The sequence below is a fragment of the Dromiciops gliroides genome, chromosome 3 (genome assembly GCF_019393635.1).
Source record: "Dromiciops gliroides isolate mDroGli1 chromosome 3, mDroGli1.pri, whole genome shotgun sequence".
Taxonomy (NCBI): Eukaryota; Metazoa; Chordata; class Mammalia; order Microbiotheria; family Microbiotheriidae; genus Dromiciops; species Dromiciops gliroides.
Window position 1 is genome coordinate 558,692,312 of NC_057863.1, and position 19,486 is coordinate 558,711,797.

The 19,486-nt window shown below is 36.8% G+C and overlaps 1 protein-coding gene across 11 annotated transcripts in view; it reads right to left on the reverse strand.

The window, feature by feature from the left end:
- DLG2 (discs large MAGUK scaffold protein 2) overlaps nucleotides 1–19,486 on the reverse strand; it is a 2,692,860-nt gene that overhangs the window by 823,400 nt on the left and 1,849,974 nt on the right. For all 11 annotated transcript variants that reach the window (XM_043992745.1, XM_043992737.1, XM_043992735.1 and 8 more), the window contains one exon: nucleotides 772–896. In XM_043992745.1, coding sequence (XP_043848680.1) covers nucleotides 772–896 — 125 coding nt within the window. The remainder of the gene's footprint in view (nucleotides 1–771; nucleotides 897–19,486) is intronic.

The following is a 19,486-nucleotide window of genomic DNA, read 5'->3' on the forward strand; positions in this document are numbered from 1 at the left end:
ATGAATCAGGGGATCCAAAAGAATAAGTGACTTTCTCAAGGTCACTCGACTAGTAATTGAGCTGGGATTCAAACCCCTGTCTTCCCTGACCACAAGCCCAAATCTCTTTCCATTCTACAAATACTCTCATATTGATCTGCGTACTTGAGATGCTCATCTGCCTCCTTCATTAAAAATTCATATACTTCTCTCTCCACAGTGTTTCCTGGCTACTGTAGACTTCCACCTATCTTCCTATTCCCTAACCAATAGTCCTTCCCACTTAATTTTTCTTTAATTTTATATTGTTTTGTATCATTGACTCATCATTCCCTCAGTAAGTCATCTTCCTAGCAAGACTGTAAGCCCTTTGGGGACAGGTAAAATGTTCCACACCTTCTCTGTATTCACCAAGCAGTATAACATGGTGCTGAGCATTGAATATATGCTTTAAAATGCTTATTGCTAGCCTGATACATAGAAATCCAGTGAAAAATTATAATCAGAGACACGGATTCTTCTGAGCAATGGGAAGAAAAATGACCATAAATCCCAGTTATTAATGTCCTGTTCCCACTCAGTACTTCTGTAAAATCTTGAGTCACCCCAGAAAATCTGCTTTGACTATCTTCTATTTCCACATGACATTCTTAAAAACAACAACAACAACAACAAAACAAAAACAACCCCCCCCCAACAAAAAACAACTATTGTTCTAGCAAGTCCATATACCAATATGGTTCTTTAATGCCATAGATTTCGTTTCTAAATAACGACTCCCTCAGATCTTACCTGAGTCTGCCATCCTCTGCTGCAGCTCCTCCTGGTATAATCTTCGTAATAAATATGCCAGGATCATCTCCAATGTGGGGATTATCTGTGCCTCCAGCAATACTGAATCCCAGCCCAGAATTGCCCTGTAGAAACAGTTAACAGAAACTGAAATGATGTGGCTGACCCTGGGTTTCTCTGAAGTTTCATTGTTCTCTCAGTGTTAACAACTTCCTACTCAAATTGGGAAATGGGTGATAATAGTTTTGCACACCGAATGCCAGCTAGCATAGTGAAGGTCAGGGCATATCATTTGACTGAGAGTTTTCTTTTCCAACAGTTCTGAGGGTTCTTGTTTAAAAGATAAAATGGGCTGCTTGTTTGGGGGATGATACGTATGTCAAAATGTTGATTCTGAAGAAACAGTTTAATGATTTGTTCATAAAGATAGAGACTTGGCAAGCCCTTCTGCTGCAAGATATGTTTTAGGGAAGCTATATTATTTATGTATATTTTACAACACTAATAACTCATATTTATGCAATGCTTCCAAGTTTGCAAAGCATTTTCCTCACAACATCCCTATAAAACAGGCTGCCCTAATAAGAGTCTTTCTTTCTTAGACATGAGGAAAGTGAAGCTCAGAGATGTTGGGTGACATCCATCATTATATAACTAAAAAGTGTCAACTGATCTACCTCCTTGTGCTTGTCACCAAACCAAGCTTCTTGAGGATTTCATTTTCTTGTGTTCTTCCTTCGACATTATTTCTAATTTCTTGTTTATCTGTCTTATTTATAGATAATTGTTTGCATGTCTTCTCTTCCAAAGGTAAGCAAACTCTTTGAAGGCAGGGACTCCCCCTCTCCAACCTTCTTTGTATATGCTTAGCACTGGACTTGGAATAGAGAGGAACTTAATAGATATTTGTTGCCTTGATTTTACTTAACAGAATCCATCTCCCTTTCCCTACAGAAGAAACATTCCATTCAAATACTACAAATTGATGGGAAGCATATGTCAATCAATATTTCCATAAGTAGCATAACTATTCTTATTTCCTCTCAGAGCTTAGTCTGAAAGAGGTCTTGTATTCAATACACATTTGATGATTAATTAGTTGATGAGGGCATGTTCACTCAAATCAAGAAAACAATACCGTAAGGACAAAATTAATCAGTTTAGTGAAACCTATAGACATAGAAAGTAAGCCAAAGTATCAACTAATTGAGGAGTTTAATGTCATTATAGGATCATTTGCAACTTATAAAGAGTTGTGTGACTCTACTTGGAAAAGTAAATAAAACTATAAGGGGGTTAAGTACAATGGAAAAATTATAATATTGAAACAAATTCTATTGTATACATAACTAGAGTATGCTTATCTATCAACCACCTATCATTTGTGTCTATATATGTATATATATCTGTCCAGCCATCCATCTATCTATCCATTCATCCATCATCTGTCTATTTATCTATCATCCATCCATCTATCTATCTATCTATCTATCTATCTATCTATCTATCTATCTATCTATCTATCTATCTATCATCTTTCTTCAAGTCCAGGCTTGTGATTTGATCAATATAGTGAACTCGCAGTGTGGAAACTCCTATAATGAAGACTGAAATAACTCATTAGTAATTTATAGTGTTAGAAGGCTACCAGAGGAATGGAGAGGTTAATTGACTTGTCCACAATTACAGAGTTAGACTTGAACATTGATCTTTCTTGCTCATTCGAAGGTTTGCCCTTTAAATGTGTTGCCATATATAAGAATGTAACTTTTCAATTTACTTGGTATCTTCCCCGCCCCCCCCAGGTTCCTCCCCGCCCCAAAACCAAGCCTATGAGCAAATGCTATAATCCATATTTTACCTGTGGGCAAACAAAGGGTCAGGGTGTTTCAAGGGAATTCCCTGGCTCACACAAGTTAATAAGTTAAAAAAAAAAGTGGTACAAGTGGACTCAAATCCATATATTCTGATCTCAATTATACTGTCTCTTCCTAATTCACCATGCTGCTTCTCCAAAAAAGATCAAACTATGAACATTTTTCCAAAAAGAGAAATGAAAACTATCAGTAGACATATATGAAAATCACAGATGATAAGTTATAAGAAAAGATCAAATTAAAAATAACTCATATATACTTCATACCTGTCAAAGTGGCAAAGATAATTAGAGATAGGAATACTCTGTGTTGGAGGACTCTGAGAATGCAGACTCACTCATATAATGTTGGAACAATGAAAAAGCACAAATGTTCTGGAAAACAACTTGCAGTTCTTTGAGGAAAGTCATTAAATTGGTCATACCACTAATTTTGCTCCCAGAATTGGGTCATATAACTCAAGGAGGTCAAAGAGGGAAAAGCCATATATCTATTCCAAACCAGCATTTTGGAGGCATAAGGGGAGATTAGGGGGAAAAAAAAAGCAAACTAAAACATAAAGGTAGGGGGAATGGCTGAATAAACTGTGGGATATGAATGTAATGGAATACCATTATACCATAAAGGGGGAAAAACTAGCAAGTAGAAGCATGAGCACTATACACAAACACAAACACACACACACACATACACACAAAGTTAAATCAAAATAACAGTAAAAGGCAGCCAAATTCCAACCAATTTAATGGCCACTGTCAATTCTATAAAACAGATAATGAAACACATTCCCCTCCTCACTAGAGAGGTGAGATATGGGTGTTCAATGTCACAAACACATACATATATGGTCTGTATTATTTGATGTTTCATAAGTTTTGTTTTTGAAAATAAAAGGAAGATTTTGGTGGGTTGTAGGAGGGGTTAGAAGTACACTGGGAAATGTTCATGACAAAAGAAAAAAAAAGTGAAAAGTAATTATGATTTCTTTTCTCCACAAAAGATCAAACTTATGGTTCCTCTCAGGGATGTGCATTTCTATGCTAAATGTCCAAATGAAGGTATAAAATGTTTGTCAGGGTCTTTGGCCTGAGAGATATCTCCATTGACCATTATTTTATTATCCGCCAGTCTATTTGAAGATGGAGGAGGAAAAGCAGTAAATGCTCAGACTTCCTGACACAATTACTCAAAAAAACCCCTCCAAACATTGCCAGCAAACAACTCCTGGAGCAGCAGAACCCACAAAAAGATGGCTGGGATTATTTTCCAGCCAAAGACACCTTGGAAATTTGGCAGAAGGGGGAGCCGGGCTGGGAGTGGAGTCCAGCCCTGTGATCACATTGACACAGATACAGCTCCAGGCAGGTTGTGCTGGAGAAACTTACCTCTGAGCCTCTGATTCAGCTGCATTGCCTGAGTCTTTTGGAACTAAGCTCACAGTATGGTAAGAGGGCTGAATGGCTGGCTTGAGGAGAGTCTCCCGGGGTGTATGCAGGAGCTAAGGGGAGATTTGGATGTTCTACCCCAGCTGGGAAACAGGAAGAAACCTTGAGTGGTGTCAGTCCAGGTAGAGGAGGGGTGCAGGCTCTTCAGACCTAGCAACCACCACACATAAAATTTTGCTGCCTAGTTGATTGGCAAGTTGGCCTGGCGTTATCTACATACCAGAGAAAGGCTAGGTGAGTGAAGAAACTGCCCCTCATTAAATCAAAGACCTACATGAACTGAAGCAGAGTGAAATGTACTCTATACAAAATAACAACAATAGTGTAAGTTGATCTGCTGTGAAGGAAATGGTTATTTTCAGCAATACAATGATCGAATATAAAACTCTGAAGAACTTATGAAAATTGGAGTCCATCTACAGAGAAAGAACTTATGGTATCTGAAAACAGATTGAAGCATAATATTTTTTTTAGTTCCTTAATCTGAAGTTTTGTTTTTTTGAAGTTTCTCTCACAACCTAGCTAATGTGGGAATGTTTTTCCATGACTACACATGTATAACTTATATTGAATTTCTTGAGTTCTTGAGGGTGGGGGTGGGGAGGGAGAGAGGAAGAGAAGTTGGAACACAAAGTTTTAAAAAATTGATGTCAAAATTTGTTCTTACATGTAATTTGGAAAATAAAATTCTAAACAGAAAAAAAAATAAACTGCTAGCCTATAAATAAAATGATTAAATTACCGGGGTGGGGGGGGTACAAAAAACATTTGTCAGGTTTCTAGTTCCTTATCAGGGTTTTTTTTTTTCTATTGGAAAGCAGCTTCACCTCTCCCATCTGCATTACATATAAAATATATCAATATTTGGCATTTTGGCTTAATGGATAAAGGGCAAATCTTGGAGATAAAAAAGCCTGAGCTCCAGTCTGGCTTCACTCTTGGAAAGTCAATTAGTAAAAATTATTTCATCTTTACTGAGAGAAAACCCCGATTGTAATGAAATCATACACTGTGCTGGGAATTGGGAATACAAATACAAGCAAGAAAACAGATAGTACTTGGCATCAAGAAGCTTATGTTCTTTTTTTTTTTTTTTTTGGGTGAGGCAATTGGGGTTAAGTGACTTGCCCAGGGTCACATAGCCAGTAAGTGTTAAGTGTCTGAGGCCAGATTTGAACTCAGGTCTTCCTGAATCCATGGCTGGTGCTCTATCCACTGTACCAAGAAGCTTACATTCTAATGGAGGAAAAGAGCTGAAAAGGAGAGGGTGAGGGAGAGGAGGAGGGGAGGTACCAGGCATGTGATACCACAGAGAAGTCCATAGTGAAGGCTGGTAAGAAATGCAGAGATAGTAATTTCTGGGAGGAGCCATGCAATCAAAGGGAAGGGCCTCAGGGATAGCCTGTGAAAGACAACCGTAGGTTTTGTTGCTTGGCAGGTCATGGAGAGGTGCTGGGGATAGCCACTGCTCTGAGGACTGTGATTCATTTGGTATAAAATAAGGTGGCTGAATTACACATGGGCTCTTTACACTTTTTTTGCATTGTGGACCCCTTTGTTAGTCTGATGAAGCTTACAGAGCTCTTCTCAGAATGATGTTTTTACATAATTAAAAGAAATGTAAAATTTCACTTAGATGTTAGCGAAAATAAAGATGCAATTGTGTTTTTCCCATCCAAGTTCATAGGCCTTCTTCCCTGCCCTATCTGTGGATCTCAGGTTAAGAACCTCTGAACTAGATGAATGCCAAGGCCCCTTCCAACTTGAAATCTTGGGATAATTTAAAATGAATTGATAGACTTCCTTCAGCATCCCTTCCTCCAGCCCCTCTCACACCCTCAACACATATGCACACCCTTCTCTGAGGAAGTGTGAATATTTCTTGGAAACAGTGACTGAAAGGAACCCTAAGGTGGCTACAGAGTTAATGCAGCATGTGTTTCAAATCACAATGTGTTCAAAGAGCTTTTCTGTTTTTTAAATAAAGTTTGGCAGCCAGACGGATTCTGCTTCCTCGTCACAAGTGCTTTAGAGAAGGCTCATCTAAATTTTAGGAGGAAGTAATTTAAACGGCATTCACACCTTCCCTTATTACTTCCAACACCTTTCCTCCCTGGTCCCTCTTCATGCCTTCATTCTCTGCACTGACAAACCACTGAGGAGGGGAGGGAGACATAGCCAGAGAGGGGGAAAACAATCTCTGCAGGCTCTCCAAGGATGAATCACTGCCATTCCCTGACAATCACCCACAGACAGGTGTCAGCTGCTCTGAGAGATCACCAGATCTCTTCTCCAGGGAGCAAATTCTCCAAGCAACAAGGCAGCCCCTTGGGCTGATGTCCTCAGATCCAGGAAATTGTTGCCAATTAACAGAACTGTGATCCTTGACCCGATCAACAGGAATTGCAAGCTGTCAGAGTAGCAAGTTCAGTTTCTGTGTACATTTCCCAGTAGGCAAGCTCTTTCAGTCAGACATAATCTGTGACTGATGAGTGGGTTGGCATCCTCTCTTCCTTAGTGTAGCTTTCAAATGTAAGCTTCTTTGGTGACAGCCCATATGAAGTTTGAGCAAGTCACTAACAGACATGGATCACTGAATGGCCACCACCTAGGCGGCTCTTTCTATAGATTAGGAAAAGGAACAATAACCATCATTAAATGGCTGGCTCCCGGGATTCTGGTGAGAAAAAAAAAATTGTGTTTCTTAACCTCCAACTTATGTATTCAAATCCCATCTCTGAAAATAAATGCTTTTCCATGGACAAGACATTTAAACTTGCTGTGTGTTAGGTAACTTTTTAAATCTACAAATTATAAAGACAGGTCATGATCTGTGAGCAGCAAAATGAAAAGTCCTTGGTGCAGTGATCCTTACAAAATGTCCTTCTTCTATTCAAAAGTTACTCTTATAAACAAGTATTATGCTAAGTGCTGAGCACAACCATTTAGTAAATTTACTGGTGTGCTGACATCTATCCAGAAAATGGTCACCAGAAAGTTAAGCAAGCTTGAAACTGTGTTGCACAAAGATCAGTTGAAGGAACAGACATGTTTAACCTAGATATAGATGATTTGATTGGGGAGAAGGGGTTAATGGTATGATGCAGCTTTCCTCAAGTATTTGATGTACTGTTACATGGAAGTGGACTAGTTACCTGAATGGCAGAACCAAGACACATGAAGAGAAGTAGAGGGAAGAAGATAATTGCTCACTAGAAGAAAAAAAATGGACAATCCAAATTACCCACAAAAGAAATAGCTACCTCTTTAGAGATAGGCTTCATCAGACTTTCAGAGGATTACATGGCACAAAAAAGGTCTTGATTCTAGATAAAATGAAGAATCATTTAAGAAGATAAAAAGAGTTATATAGACAGCTAGAAAACTGAAATGGACTACTTCCCTAAGCCAAATGTTTGAGCTCAGGGTGGAGTGGTGGGAGATGCACAGATAACACAATGAATGAAAAAAGCTTTATTGTTGTAGGCTTATATAAGTGGTGGTGGGGGAGATACATGCTAAAAATGGCTATGAAAAGATGTGCTTTCTTCCTTTTATTGTTTTATTTTGTTTAATTTTCTCCTAGATAATTTTCTAGAATCACAGAATCTCAGAGTTGGAATGAAGCTCAGCAGTTATCCAAGTCAAACTATACCTGAACGGCATTTTGGTATACAGAATCCCTAATCAGTGGTCATCTACTTCTCTTAAAGACCTCCAGGGATAGGGAATTGATTACCTCTAAAGCAAGAGGACTTAATTTGGGGGATCTATCTCTTGGGGTTCCATAGACAGATTTGAGAGGGTCTATGAACATGGCTGGGGGAAAAATCACTTTATTTTCACTAATCTTTGGTTTCCTTTATAATTCTAAATATTTTATTTTATATATTGAAAACAATTCTAGGGGCAGCTAGGTGGCACAGTGGATAAAGCACTGGCCCTGGAGTCAGGAGGACCTGAGTTCAAGTCTAGCCTTAGACACTTAACACTTACTAGCTGTGTGACCCCGGGCAAGTCACTTAACCCCAATTGCCTCCCCCCTCCCCCCCACAAAAAGGGCTATTAGCTGGTGAATATTAAATAAAGCAGTGGTTCTTCTCTCTCTCTCTCTCTTTTTTTTAAAGCAGTGGTTATTAACTATTTCTGTATCACACACTGCTATACTACTCTTGTGAAGCCTTTGGATTCCTTCTCAGAATTATGTTTCCTTTTTATTTATTTACTTATTCATTTATCTATCATCTATCTATCTATTCATTCATTCCTTCATTCATCTATCTATCCATCTATCATCTATCATCTATCTATCTATCCATCTTTCTATCTGATTGATTTTTTTGTGGGACAATGAGGGTTAAGTGACTTGCCCAGGGTTCCACAGCTAGTAAGTGTCAAGTGTCTGAGGGTGGATTTGAACTCAGGTCCTCCTGAATCCAGGGCCAGTGCTTTATCCACTGTGCCACCTAGCTGCCCCTAGAATTGTTTTCAATATATAAAATAAAATATTTAGAATTATAAAGGAAACCAAAGATTAGTGAAAATAAAGTGATTTTTCCCCCAGCCATATTCATAGACCCTCTCAAATCTGTCTATGGAACCCCAAGAGATAGATCCCCCAAATTAAGTCCTCTTGCTTTAGAGGTAATCAATTCCCTATCCCTGGAGGTCTTTAAGAGAAGTAGATGACCACTGATTAGGGATTCTGTATACCAAAATGCCGTTCAGGTATAGTTTGACTTGGATAACTGCTGAGCTTCATTCCAACTCTGAGATTCTGTGATTCTAGAAAATTATCTAGGAGAAAATTAAACAAAATAAAACAATAAAAGGAAGAAAGCACATCTTTTCATAGCCATTTTTAGCATGTATCTCCCCCACCACCACTTATATAAGCCTACAACAATAAAGCTTTTTTCATTCATTGTGTTATCTGTGCATAGGGGCCTTATACTTTAGCATTACTTTGTGAAGGGCCTGACTTAGTATTCTGACTACCCAGGAAAAAAGGATGAAAAATCTTTGTGAAATTGGTGAATGATGGCAAAGATATGTAAACAAATTACCGGGTTTTCAAAGGATAGATTTCATACATAATCTCAGAGTGGGAAAGTATCTCTGGGGCTGTTCAGTACAACCAATATATGAATAAGGATCCCTTCTATACATATCTGAAAAATGGGCATGTCTTTACGTCAAGATCTCCAGTGAGGGGGGACCTTCTACCTTCCAAAGCAGTGCCTTACACACAATACATGGCTCTTATTGCTAGAAGGTCCCCCCCTGCATCTCTTTTATATCAGGGATACATTAGTTTCATTATACTTTCTACCCCACTGCTTCTTGTTCTGCCCACTGGGATTAGTCAGTCTGTCAGTCAGTCAGTTAATAAATGTGTACTAATTTCCTACTCTGTGACAGGCACTGAGCTAAGAACTGGATATGCAAAAAGAGGCAAAAGATAGTTCCTGCCCTCAGGGAATTTACAATCTAATCAGGGAGACTACAAACAAGGAAAAATGTTCAAACAAGTTATATCAAGAATAAATAGGAAATAATTAAAAGAGGGAAGGGACTAGAGTTAAGAGGAGTTGGGAAAGGCTTCCTATGGAGGATTGGATTTTACTTGAGACTTGAAGAAAGCCAGGGAAGCCAGGAAAGCCAGGGAATAAGGTATAAGAAGACTGGAAAGGTAGGAGGAAACTAGGTTAAAAAGGGCTTTGAATGCAGGCAGCTATGTGGCACAATGGATAGAACACCAGTTCTGGAGTCAGGAGGACCTGAGTTCAAATCCAGCTTCAGACACTTGATACTTACTAGCTGTGTGACCTTGGGCAAGTCACTTAACCCTCATTGCCCAACCCCCCAAAAAAATTTTAAAAAAGAAAAGGAAAAGGGCTTTGAATACCAAACAGAGAATTTTTATTAGATCCTGGAAGATAAATCAGAATATTTCCCATAAACATTCAGGAAAAGAAAACATCCTCTATACTTGGGTGAGTGATGGAGAGAGGGAAAAGAACTCTGAGGCTCATTCTAGCTCTAAACCCATGATCCTAAGCAAAGAAATATTCTTGAGCTCTTCTAGTGGTATTTATGTGTATTTGAGATCAAATTAATTATTATGTAGAGAGAATTTGAAACTAATTAGGCATTAATTTACTTATTCAGTCCCACACCAATCAAACTACCAAATAATTATTTTACATAGCTAGAAAAAACAATAACAAAATTCATCTGGAAGAACAAAAGGTCAAGAATATCAAGTAAATCAATGAAAAAAAATGTGAAGGAAGGCAGTCTAGCAGTGATTTCAAACTATTTTACAATTTCAATTATCAAAACAATCTGGTACTGCCCCCAAAAAAGAGACTGGTAGATCAGCAGAATAGATTAGTTACATAAGATACAGTAGTAAATGACCACAGTAATCTAGCATTTGATAAACTCCAAAATCCAAGCTTTGGGGCAAGAACTCATTATCTGATAAATATTTCTAAGAAAATTAAGCAATTTGACAGAAAGTAGGCATAGACTGACTTTTCACAGAATATACCAAGGTCAGGTCAAAATAGGTAGACATAAGACATAAAATATGATATCATAAGCAATTAGAGGCATATGAAAAAATGTACCTGCCATATCTATAGATATTGTTGTTCATTTATGTCCTACTCATTGAGACCCCATTTAGAGTTATCTTGGCAAAGATACTGGAGTGCTTTGCCATTTCCTTCTCCAGCTCATTTTTACAAATGAGGAAATTGAGGCAAATTTAAGTAACTTGCCCAGGGTCGCATAGCTAGGAAATGTCTAAGACCAGATTTGAACCCATGAAAATGAGTCTTCCTGACTCTAATGCCAGCAATCTATCCATTGCCCTATCCATGGATAAAGGAAGAATTTATGACTAAACAAGAGATATAGAGGATCACAGGAAGTAAATGGATAATTTTGATTACATGAAATTAAAAATATTTTTGCTCAAATAAAACCAATGTAGCCCCAATTAGAAGAAATTAAGAAACTGGAGGGAAATTTATAGCAAGTTTCTCTGATAAAGGCTTCATTTCTCAAATGTATAGGGAACTGTGACAAATTTATAAAAATAAAAGCCTTTCCTCAATTGATAAATGATCAAAGGATGTAAACAGCTAGTTTTGAGAAGAAATCAGGGCTATTGACAGCAATATTTTTAAAATGTTCTAAGTCACTAATAGATAAATGCAAATTAAAATAACTCTGAGGTACAACCTCACACCTCCAAGACTAGCTAAAATGACAGAAAAGGAAAATTACAAATGCTGAATGATATGTGGGAAAAAAAATATGTATACTAATACACTGTGGTGGAGTTGTGAACTGGTCTAATCATTCTAGGGAACAATTTGGCTATAAAACTACATGCCCTTTACTCCAGCAATACCACTACTGTGTCTATATCCCAAAGAGATTAGAGAAAAAAGGAGAAGAACCTACATGTACAAAAACATTTATAGGTGCTCCTTTTGTGGTGACAAAGAATTGGAAATTGAAAGGTTCCCATCAATTGGGGAATGGCTTAAGAAGTACCATTGTGATGGAATATTATTGTGTTATAAGAAATTATGATAGGGATGGTTTTAGAAAAATTTGGGAAGACATATGAATTGATGCAAAATGAACTGAGAAGAACTAGAACACAGCGACAGTACTATTGTTGTGATGAATAACTGTGAAAGACTTAGCTACTGTGATCAAGAGAATGATCCAAGATAATTCTAAAAGGCTCATAATGGAAAATACTGTCTATCTATCACCAGAGAGATAATTGAGGGACTCTGAGTGCAGATTGAAGCAGACTTTTTTCCACTTGATTTTTCTTTTTGGTATTGTCATTATTTTGCAACATGGCTAACGTGGAAATATGTTTTGAATGACTTCCCATATATAATTGATATCACATTGCTTGCTTTCTCAATGGGTAAAGGAAGGAGTAGAGGTAGGGAGAGAATTTGGAACTCAAAATACAAAAAAAAAAATAAAAAAAATAAAAATAAATTAATTAGACATGAAACATTGGAACACAATATCTAAACTAAGTTTTCTTAACAGTTTTCATGTAATTTTTTCAGGGCTCTTCTGGAAGTCTGGTGAAACCTATGGATCCCTTTTCAGAATATTTTTAAATTCACAAAATAAAATATACAGGATACCAATTATATTGAAATACTGTGTTTTTATATATATAAGTGTATATGTGTTTGTGTATATGCATATGTATTACATATGTATACACATACACACACATATATAAACATATATATGTGTGTATGACCACAGCTGTGGTTTTATATCCCAACTTTGCCACATACTACTTATGTGACCAAGGACAAGTCACTTGACCTCTGAACTTTAGACGTATTATTCATAAAATGTGAGAGTTAAAACTTATATTATGTATTTCACAGGGTTGGTGTGGGTGGAAAATCACTGTAGACTTTAAACACTCCAGAAATGTGAGCTTCATAAAAGAAAGTGAAGTATCATTTAAAATAATAAAAAATGTTACACAGATGGCTAGAAAACTAAAATGGACTACTTTCCTAGATCAAATGTTTAATGGTAGAATGAAGGGAATTTTATTTTACACCTCCAGGATTTATCTTTATTTTAACAAAAATATTCATTTTATTTGTTTCATTAATATTTTTCAATTACAATCAATTTTTAAATATTCATTTTTTAAAATTTTGAGTTCCAAAATTTCTCCCTCCTTCCTGACCCCAAGTCCACTCCTTGAGAAGGCAAGCAATATGATATTGATTATACACGTGAAGTCACACAAAACATTCCCATACTAACCATGTTGCAAAAGAAACACACAGAACCCAATAAAACTAAAGTGAAAAAAGTAGTCCTCAATCTACATTTAGAGTTTATCAGTTCATTCTCTGGAGGTGGATAGCATTTTTCATCGTGGATCCTTTGGAATTGTCTTGGATCATTGTCTTGATAGAGTAGCTAAGTGTTTCACGGTCGATATAGTATTGCTGTTAACTTTGTACAATGTTCTCCTGGTTTGGCTCATTTCACTTTGCATCAGTTCATGTAAGTCCTCCACATTTTTCTGAAAGCATCCAGCTCATCATTTCTTCTAGCATAATAGTATTCCCTCATGATCATATACCACAACTTGATTAACCCTTTTCCAATGGATGGGCAGGGGAATGGTTTTAAAAAGAATGTTTATTAGCTGGAAAATAATTTTCCAAAGTAGTCCTGGAAAACTTTTAAGCTGAAACTCTAAAACAAGACTCATTGAGAAGAAAGATCACATAACAACTTCCCAAGAAGACTCAAAGTTCTTCCCAGAATCTATCTGCAATGTTTATATCTAACTGTGACTCTAACACTTTAACATGAACAAATGGGGGAAAGTATATTAGTTGATTGAAAAGATGACAGTGAAAGGCATTAATTTATCTACCAATTTTTCTAATGGATGTATTAAGGACTGCTTCAGCCAAACACACACATACAACATTTACCATATCAAAAGTAAGTAAAAAAAAAGAAGAAGAAGAAGAAGAAGAAGAAGAAGAAGAAGAAGAAGAAGAAGAAGAAGAAGAAGAAGAAGAAGGAGAAGAAGAAGAAGAAGAAGAAGAAGAAGAAGGGAAAATCAAGGGTGAGATGGGGAAATCTTAATAGAATCAACACAGAGACATATTCTTAATTTAATCTTTTCCATGTCTCTTGATAATTCATTAATTCACTTAATATTTAAAAATTACCCTGTTGTAGGCTCATTTCTGTCACTGAACCCTCCCTCCCCCATATTACTTTGTTTATACTTTGAACCTTTGTTTACTTAATTATCTATGTATACATTATTTTTACCCTCAGTAGCAGGTAAGATCCTTGAGGACAGGGATGATTTTGGTTTTGTCTTTGTTTATCTATTGTGACTGGTACAGAGTATGTAGAGTGGATAGAGTGCTGGACTCTGACTTAAGATTTGAATTTCCTTCTTGTCTCAATCACTTAGTACCTGGGGCTAATTTTGAGTGACTTTCAGCTGCCCCAAGTATTAGATGAATCTTACATTGGGTTTAGTTGGGTTTGTTGTGGTCTTGAGGCTTTGAGGGCCAATACACTCTATTTCTCTTGCCATCTACATTCAGGCACAGAACACATGGAAGATCTACTGATGATCCCCTTTTAAAATCTGTCATAAATGCTGACTGTCCCATCCAGAACTTATCTTTGCTTTGGATGTAGGATAAGCTGCTCTTTTCCTTCTTCTAAAGGTATAATCTCTTTTATTGTCCACCTAAGGAGTTCCTTTTTCTGTGCGACAGAGCTTTACTTTTCATTTCATCTGTTGAGCAAAGATGAATGACACATCTGAATTCAAAGAGCAATTAAGTTTACTGGCTTAGGGTTCCCAAATTCTTCTTTACAACTTATAGGACCATTGATAAGGCACTAGATGGAACCTGAAAGATCATCTAATATAACCCTTCATTTTACGGAAGACAAAACTGAAGTCTCAGGATGATGAAACAAATATAAGGGAAATGGGGGACTTAGCACTAGGCAAATCAGCTCAGAGGAAGGAGCAAGTGAGAGATTGAAATCAGGGAGAGGAAAACTAGAATTAGGCAGAGCTGCATTGCTTCTTGATATAATGATTAACTTTTATAATGATGACCTGGAGTCATCCAAAATGGTTAACTCAGACACGGAAATGATTATTACATTTTACACAGATTTTCATAAAAATGGCTTAAGTAATAATTGTCAGAATAATAATAATTTTATATTTATTATTTAATCGTTACCTAGTTTTGTATCATCAAACATTTATCAAGTTCCTATTATGTATATATATCAATATATCTATCAATGTATATTCAAGTTCATAGTGAACAGGGATGAGTAATTACCCTATAATGGAAGTTACATAAGGGTAACATGACATTTAATCTTTATATTTCATGTAATACCCAGCATAACACATGGTGGGCTGGTGGACCCATATTTTCACTGGAATAAGAAAATCCTGGTGTGAGAGCTCTTTGTACCCCTGATGATTGGCATATGCCCTATAACCTATAGTATTAGAATATGTGTGTGTGAATATGTATATTTGTGTATGTATATATGTATGTATATGTGTGCTAGACAAAACAGTGGAGATTTTGGTTTTACATTACAAATATTTACAAATGAGTGCCACTTAGGGAGAGGTCTCTTGTAACATATTAAAATAGTTAAATAAAACTAATAATACAACAAACTCATCTGAAAATAAAACCAATACTTAACATCTGTAGCACTCCTCTTTTTCTAAAAAATGAACAGAAATGTTTTTTCCTCCTTCCTGCTTCCCATCTCCTTGGGAAATAAAAGAAAAGGAAAACAAATTTCTTGAAACAAACATGGGTAGTCAAGCAAAACAATTTCCATTAATGTCTGTATATTACACACATATGTATACAGACATGTATATACATATACATGTATAAACATATCATATATAAATAAAATTCTATCAGTGGCTATATATATATGTGTGTGAATTTTCCATCAATGACATACATACACATACATGTGTGTAAGAATGTATGCGTGTGTGTTTGCACATATACATACAAACATGTATACATGTGTGTATATATGCATGTGTATACACACATATATTCTGCCCCTTGAATTCATTACCTCTCTGTCATGGAGAGCATGTTTTATCATCAGTTCTCAAGATTCATGAATAGTCATATTTATCATAATTTAATATATAATTAATATAACACCTAGTACATTAAGGACAACATTTACACTAAAACTTAAAGACATGGCCAGTGCTTGCCTTCTATTACCATGTAAAGATATCAAGAAGACTTGAAAATAATTGACATTAACAAATCAGAACAAATCCTAGAGGAGTGACCAGGATGGTAGGTGAGGGGCCTGGAGAAGATGTCATATAATTATCAGTTGAAGAAGAGGAGAAGAGAAGACTGAAGGTATCTTCATTCTATAGTTGTCTTCAGGTATTTTTTTTTTTTTGGTGAGGCAATTGGGGTTAAGTGACTTGCCCAGGGTCACACAGCTAGTAAGTGTCAAATGTCTGAGGCCAGATTTGAACTCAGGTACTCTTGACTCCAGGGCCGGTGCTCTATCTACTGTGCCAACTAGCTGCCCCATCTTCAGGTATTTTAAGGGTCATATGGAAGAGAAATTGGTCTTGTTCTATTTCTCCCCAGAGATTGCAATCAAGAACAAGGGTACAAGGTACAGTTATGCAGATTTAGGCTCCATGAAAAGAAAACCTCCTGACCAATTAGAGTTACCCCAAAGTAGAATGGGTTGCTTCATGATTTAGCAAGCTGTCCCTCATGGGACTTAAGTAGAAGATGGCTACTTCTTTTTTTTTTTTTTTTGCAGGCAACGGGGGTTAAGTGACTTGCCAAGGGTCACACAGCTAGTAAGTGTCAAGTGTCTGAGGTCGGATTTGAACTCAGGTACTCCTGAATCCAGGGCCGGTGCTTAACCACTGTGCCATCTAGCTGCCCCGAAGATGGCTACTTTTTAAAACTCCCATGCTGGACGAAATGTTTCACTTCTTAATGAGAGCACTTAAAGAGGGCAACATGAAACTAGATGTTTAAGTTCTGTTCTCTTTTTAAAAAATTACATCATTTTATACTCATATTCTGTATGTGATTTAGCATCATAACCATGAGCCAAGTTGAACCCAATGGACAGTGCATTGCACATACTAGATACCCAATAAATGTTTGTATAAAGATTAAATGAGTGAAGCATATACTCAATGAAACAATTCAATTACTTGATATTCTCATTTATAAGATCACCCAAATTTATTAAGTATATATTATTTATGAGGCACTCTGCTAGTCCTTAGTCCTGCAAAGATTTTTTTAATGGCAGTCTCTGCTGGTTAGAAACTTACAGTCATTTAGGAAGAATGGCTAAACCCTTGAGAAAATGTAATATTTCTCTCCTGATGCAGGTAATCTCTTTTTGCACCAGATAGCTAACAGAGTATACTAAAAACTGGCACATCCAATTTCTGAAATCAGAAGAATATTGGCTTCTGGTAGTGAGGGTGGGGTGGGGTTTGAATCTACTCTGAGTATAGGAAGCTAGGTACTCCTTCAGGTCTCACCATCCCATTACCTGGACAAAGAATGACATAAAGGGTCATTAGTGACAAAAATCTAGACCCAGGACTATTGAAATAAGAGAAAAGAACCATTCTCGGTGACTCAGAGCCATCTGATTTGTGGTTGAAAGGATTCTCAGTCCAATCTCCTCATTTTCTCATGAGAACATTGAGATCCAGGAGAATAGGAGACTGAAGTACCCAATATAATTTGGCTAATAAGTGCCATAGCCAAGATTTAAACCCAAGTCTCCTGACTACAAATATAAACTGTGGTTCAATACAGCAATAGGCAAAAATAATTACTGTTCAAATGCATTTTTAGAAGCAGGAAGTTAGTCCAATGGATATAGTACCAGATATTCAATTAAGAAGATCTGAGTTCAGAATTTACCTCAGATACTCACTAGCTATATGACTGATACTGGGTAAGTCACTGAACTGCAGTCTATCTCATTTTCCTCCTATGTAAAGTTGGGATAAGAATAGCCTCTACCTTATAGGGTTGTTGTGAGCATGAATCAAGAAAACATGTAAACATCTTTCCTAAACTTACAATGATATAAACTTGCCCAGCTATATTGATGATAGGGGGGTAACTAGGTAGTGCAGTGGATAGAGCACCAGGGCTGGAGTGAGTTTAAATCCAGCCTCACTTATACTAGCTGTGTGACCCTGGGCTAGTCACTTATCCATGCTTGCCTCAGTTTCCTCTCCTGTAAAATGAACCAGAGAAGGAAATGGCAAACCATGCCAGTACCTTTGCCAAGAAAACCCTAAATGAAGTCACAAAGAGCCATAAATGGCTGAACAACAACAACATCATCATTATGAGGAGGAGGAGGAGAAGGAGGAGGAGGAGGAAGAGAAGGAGGAGAAAGATGATCACCACTGATATCATGATGTTGGCAGCTACTATAAGGTATCTAATGTTCCTCTCTAGCTTTAGTGTTAGAAGGAATAGAATAGAACGGTGTGGAAAGCTAGAATTTACAGGGACTATCTAAGAGAATGTAGTTTCTCATTATCAAGATTTCAATCTCTGATACTTGCCAGTATGTAAAAGCCGCTTAAGCTCTCTCAGCCTCAGTTTACTCATGTGCAAAATGGAATAATTAATACATGTAATTCCCTAAGCTCACATGATTGTTTTGGAAGGAGTGCTTTGTAAGCCTAAAAGTGATACATAAAAGTGAGCTAAGTTCTCATATAAAGATTAATACCTAAAATGAAATTGCTCAGACATTTTTAAAGGCTTTCTTTCTCTTGCATAAAGACATCTAGAGCTGGGGGCAGCAAGATTGAAAAGGACCATGGAATAAATATATTTAACATGGACTTGATTATAATTAGAGGTCAAAGATTATTCCCTCTTAAGAATTATATGGGCTGAACCAATAACACCCAATGGCTTTCCCATACTAATAATTGTGCACAATGTTTCTAATTGCCATTCTGTCTGTCACCCAATTCTTGGTGCAGGATTTTCAGCTGGGTATTCTAAGTCCTATGTTCCTCTAAACTGGCATGTCTGATACTATACTTCATTGAGGACTGTTTTTATCTGGACAGTTTTCTTTACCTCTGAGCTTAATTGTCCCTTTAGATGTCTGTATAGCCTTTGGCCACATCTTTTGTATAATGACATTCAATTCACTTTGATTCATCACTGTCTAAAATTTGTGGTTGTGTGTTTTGTGGCCCATCAAAACTTTCTGGTTTCTTATTTTTCCCCCCAAAACCCTTTCAGAAAATTACAAATCATTGAAGAAAATTATCCCACCTCACTCTTAAGTTCTCTTAACTGTGGGAAACCAAATGGAAAACAGACATCCAAATTCATTGGTAAAGCTGGATGGGATTCTAGGGCTTATCTTCTTGTACTTCCTAATTTTACACAACAGAAAACTGAAGATCACAGCAGGAAACTTACTATCCCATAGTCACATAAGTAAGTTAATGACATAGCCATGGTTAAAATAAAATTCTCCTGACTCCTAGTTAAGTACCTTTTTAAGGGAGACAATTTAGTATAGTAATGGTATTGGGAAGATCTAGATTAAAATTGCTCTCACTCAGTATCACTTATCCGAGCTTCATTTTTCTCAACTGCAAAATTGGTATAATGCAACCAACAGAACCTACCTTACAAGGTTTATGTCAAACTCATATGAGATAATACCAATTCAAGTCAACAAGCATTTATTAAGTATTTGCTA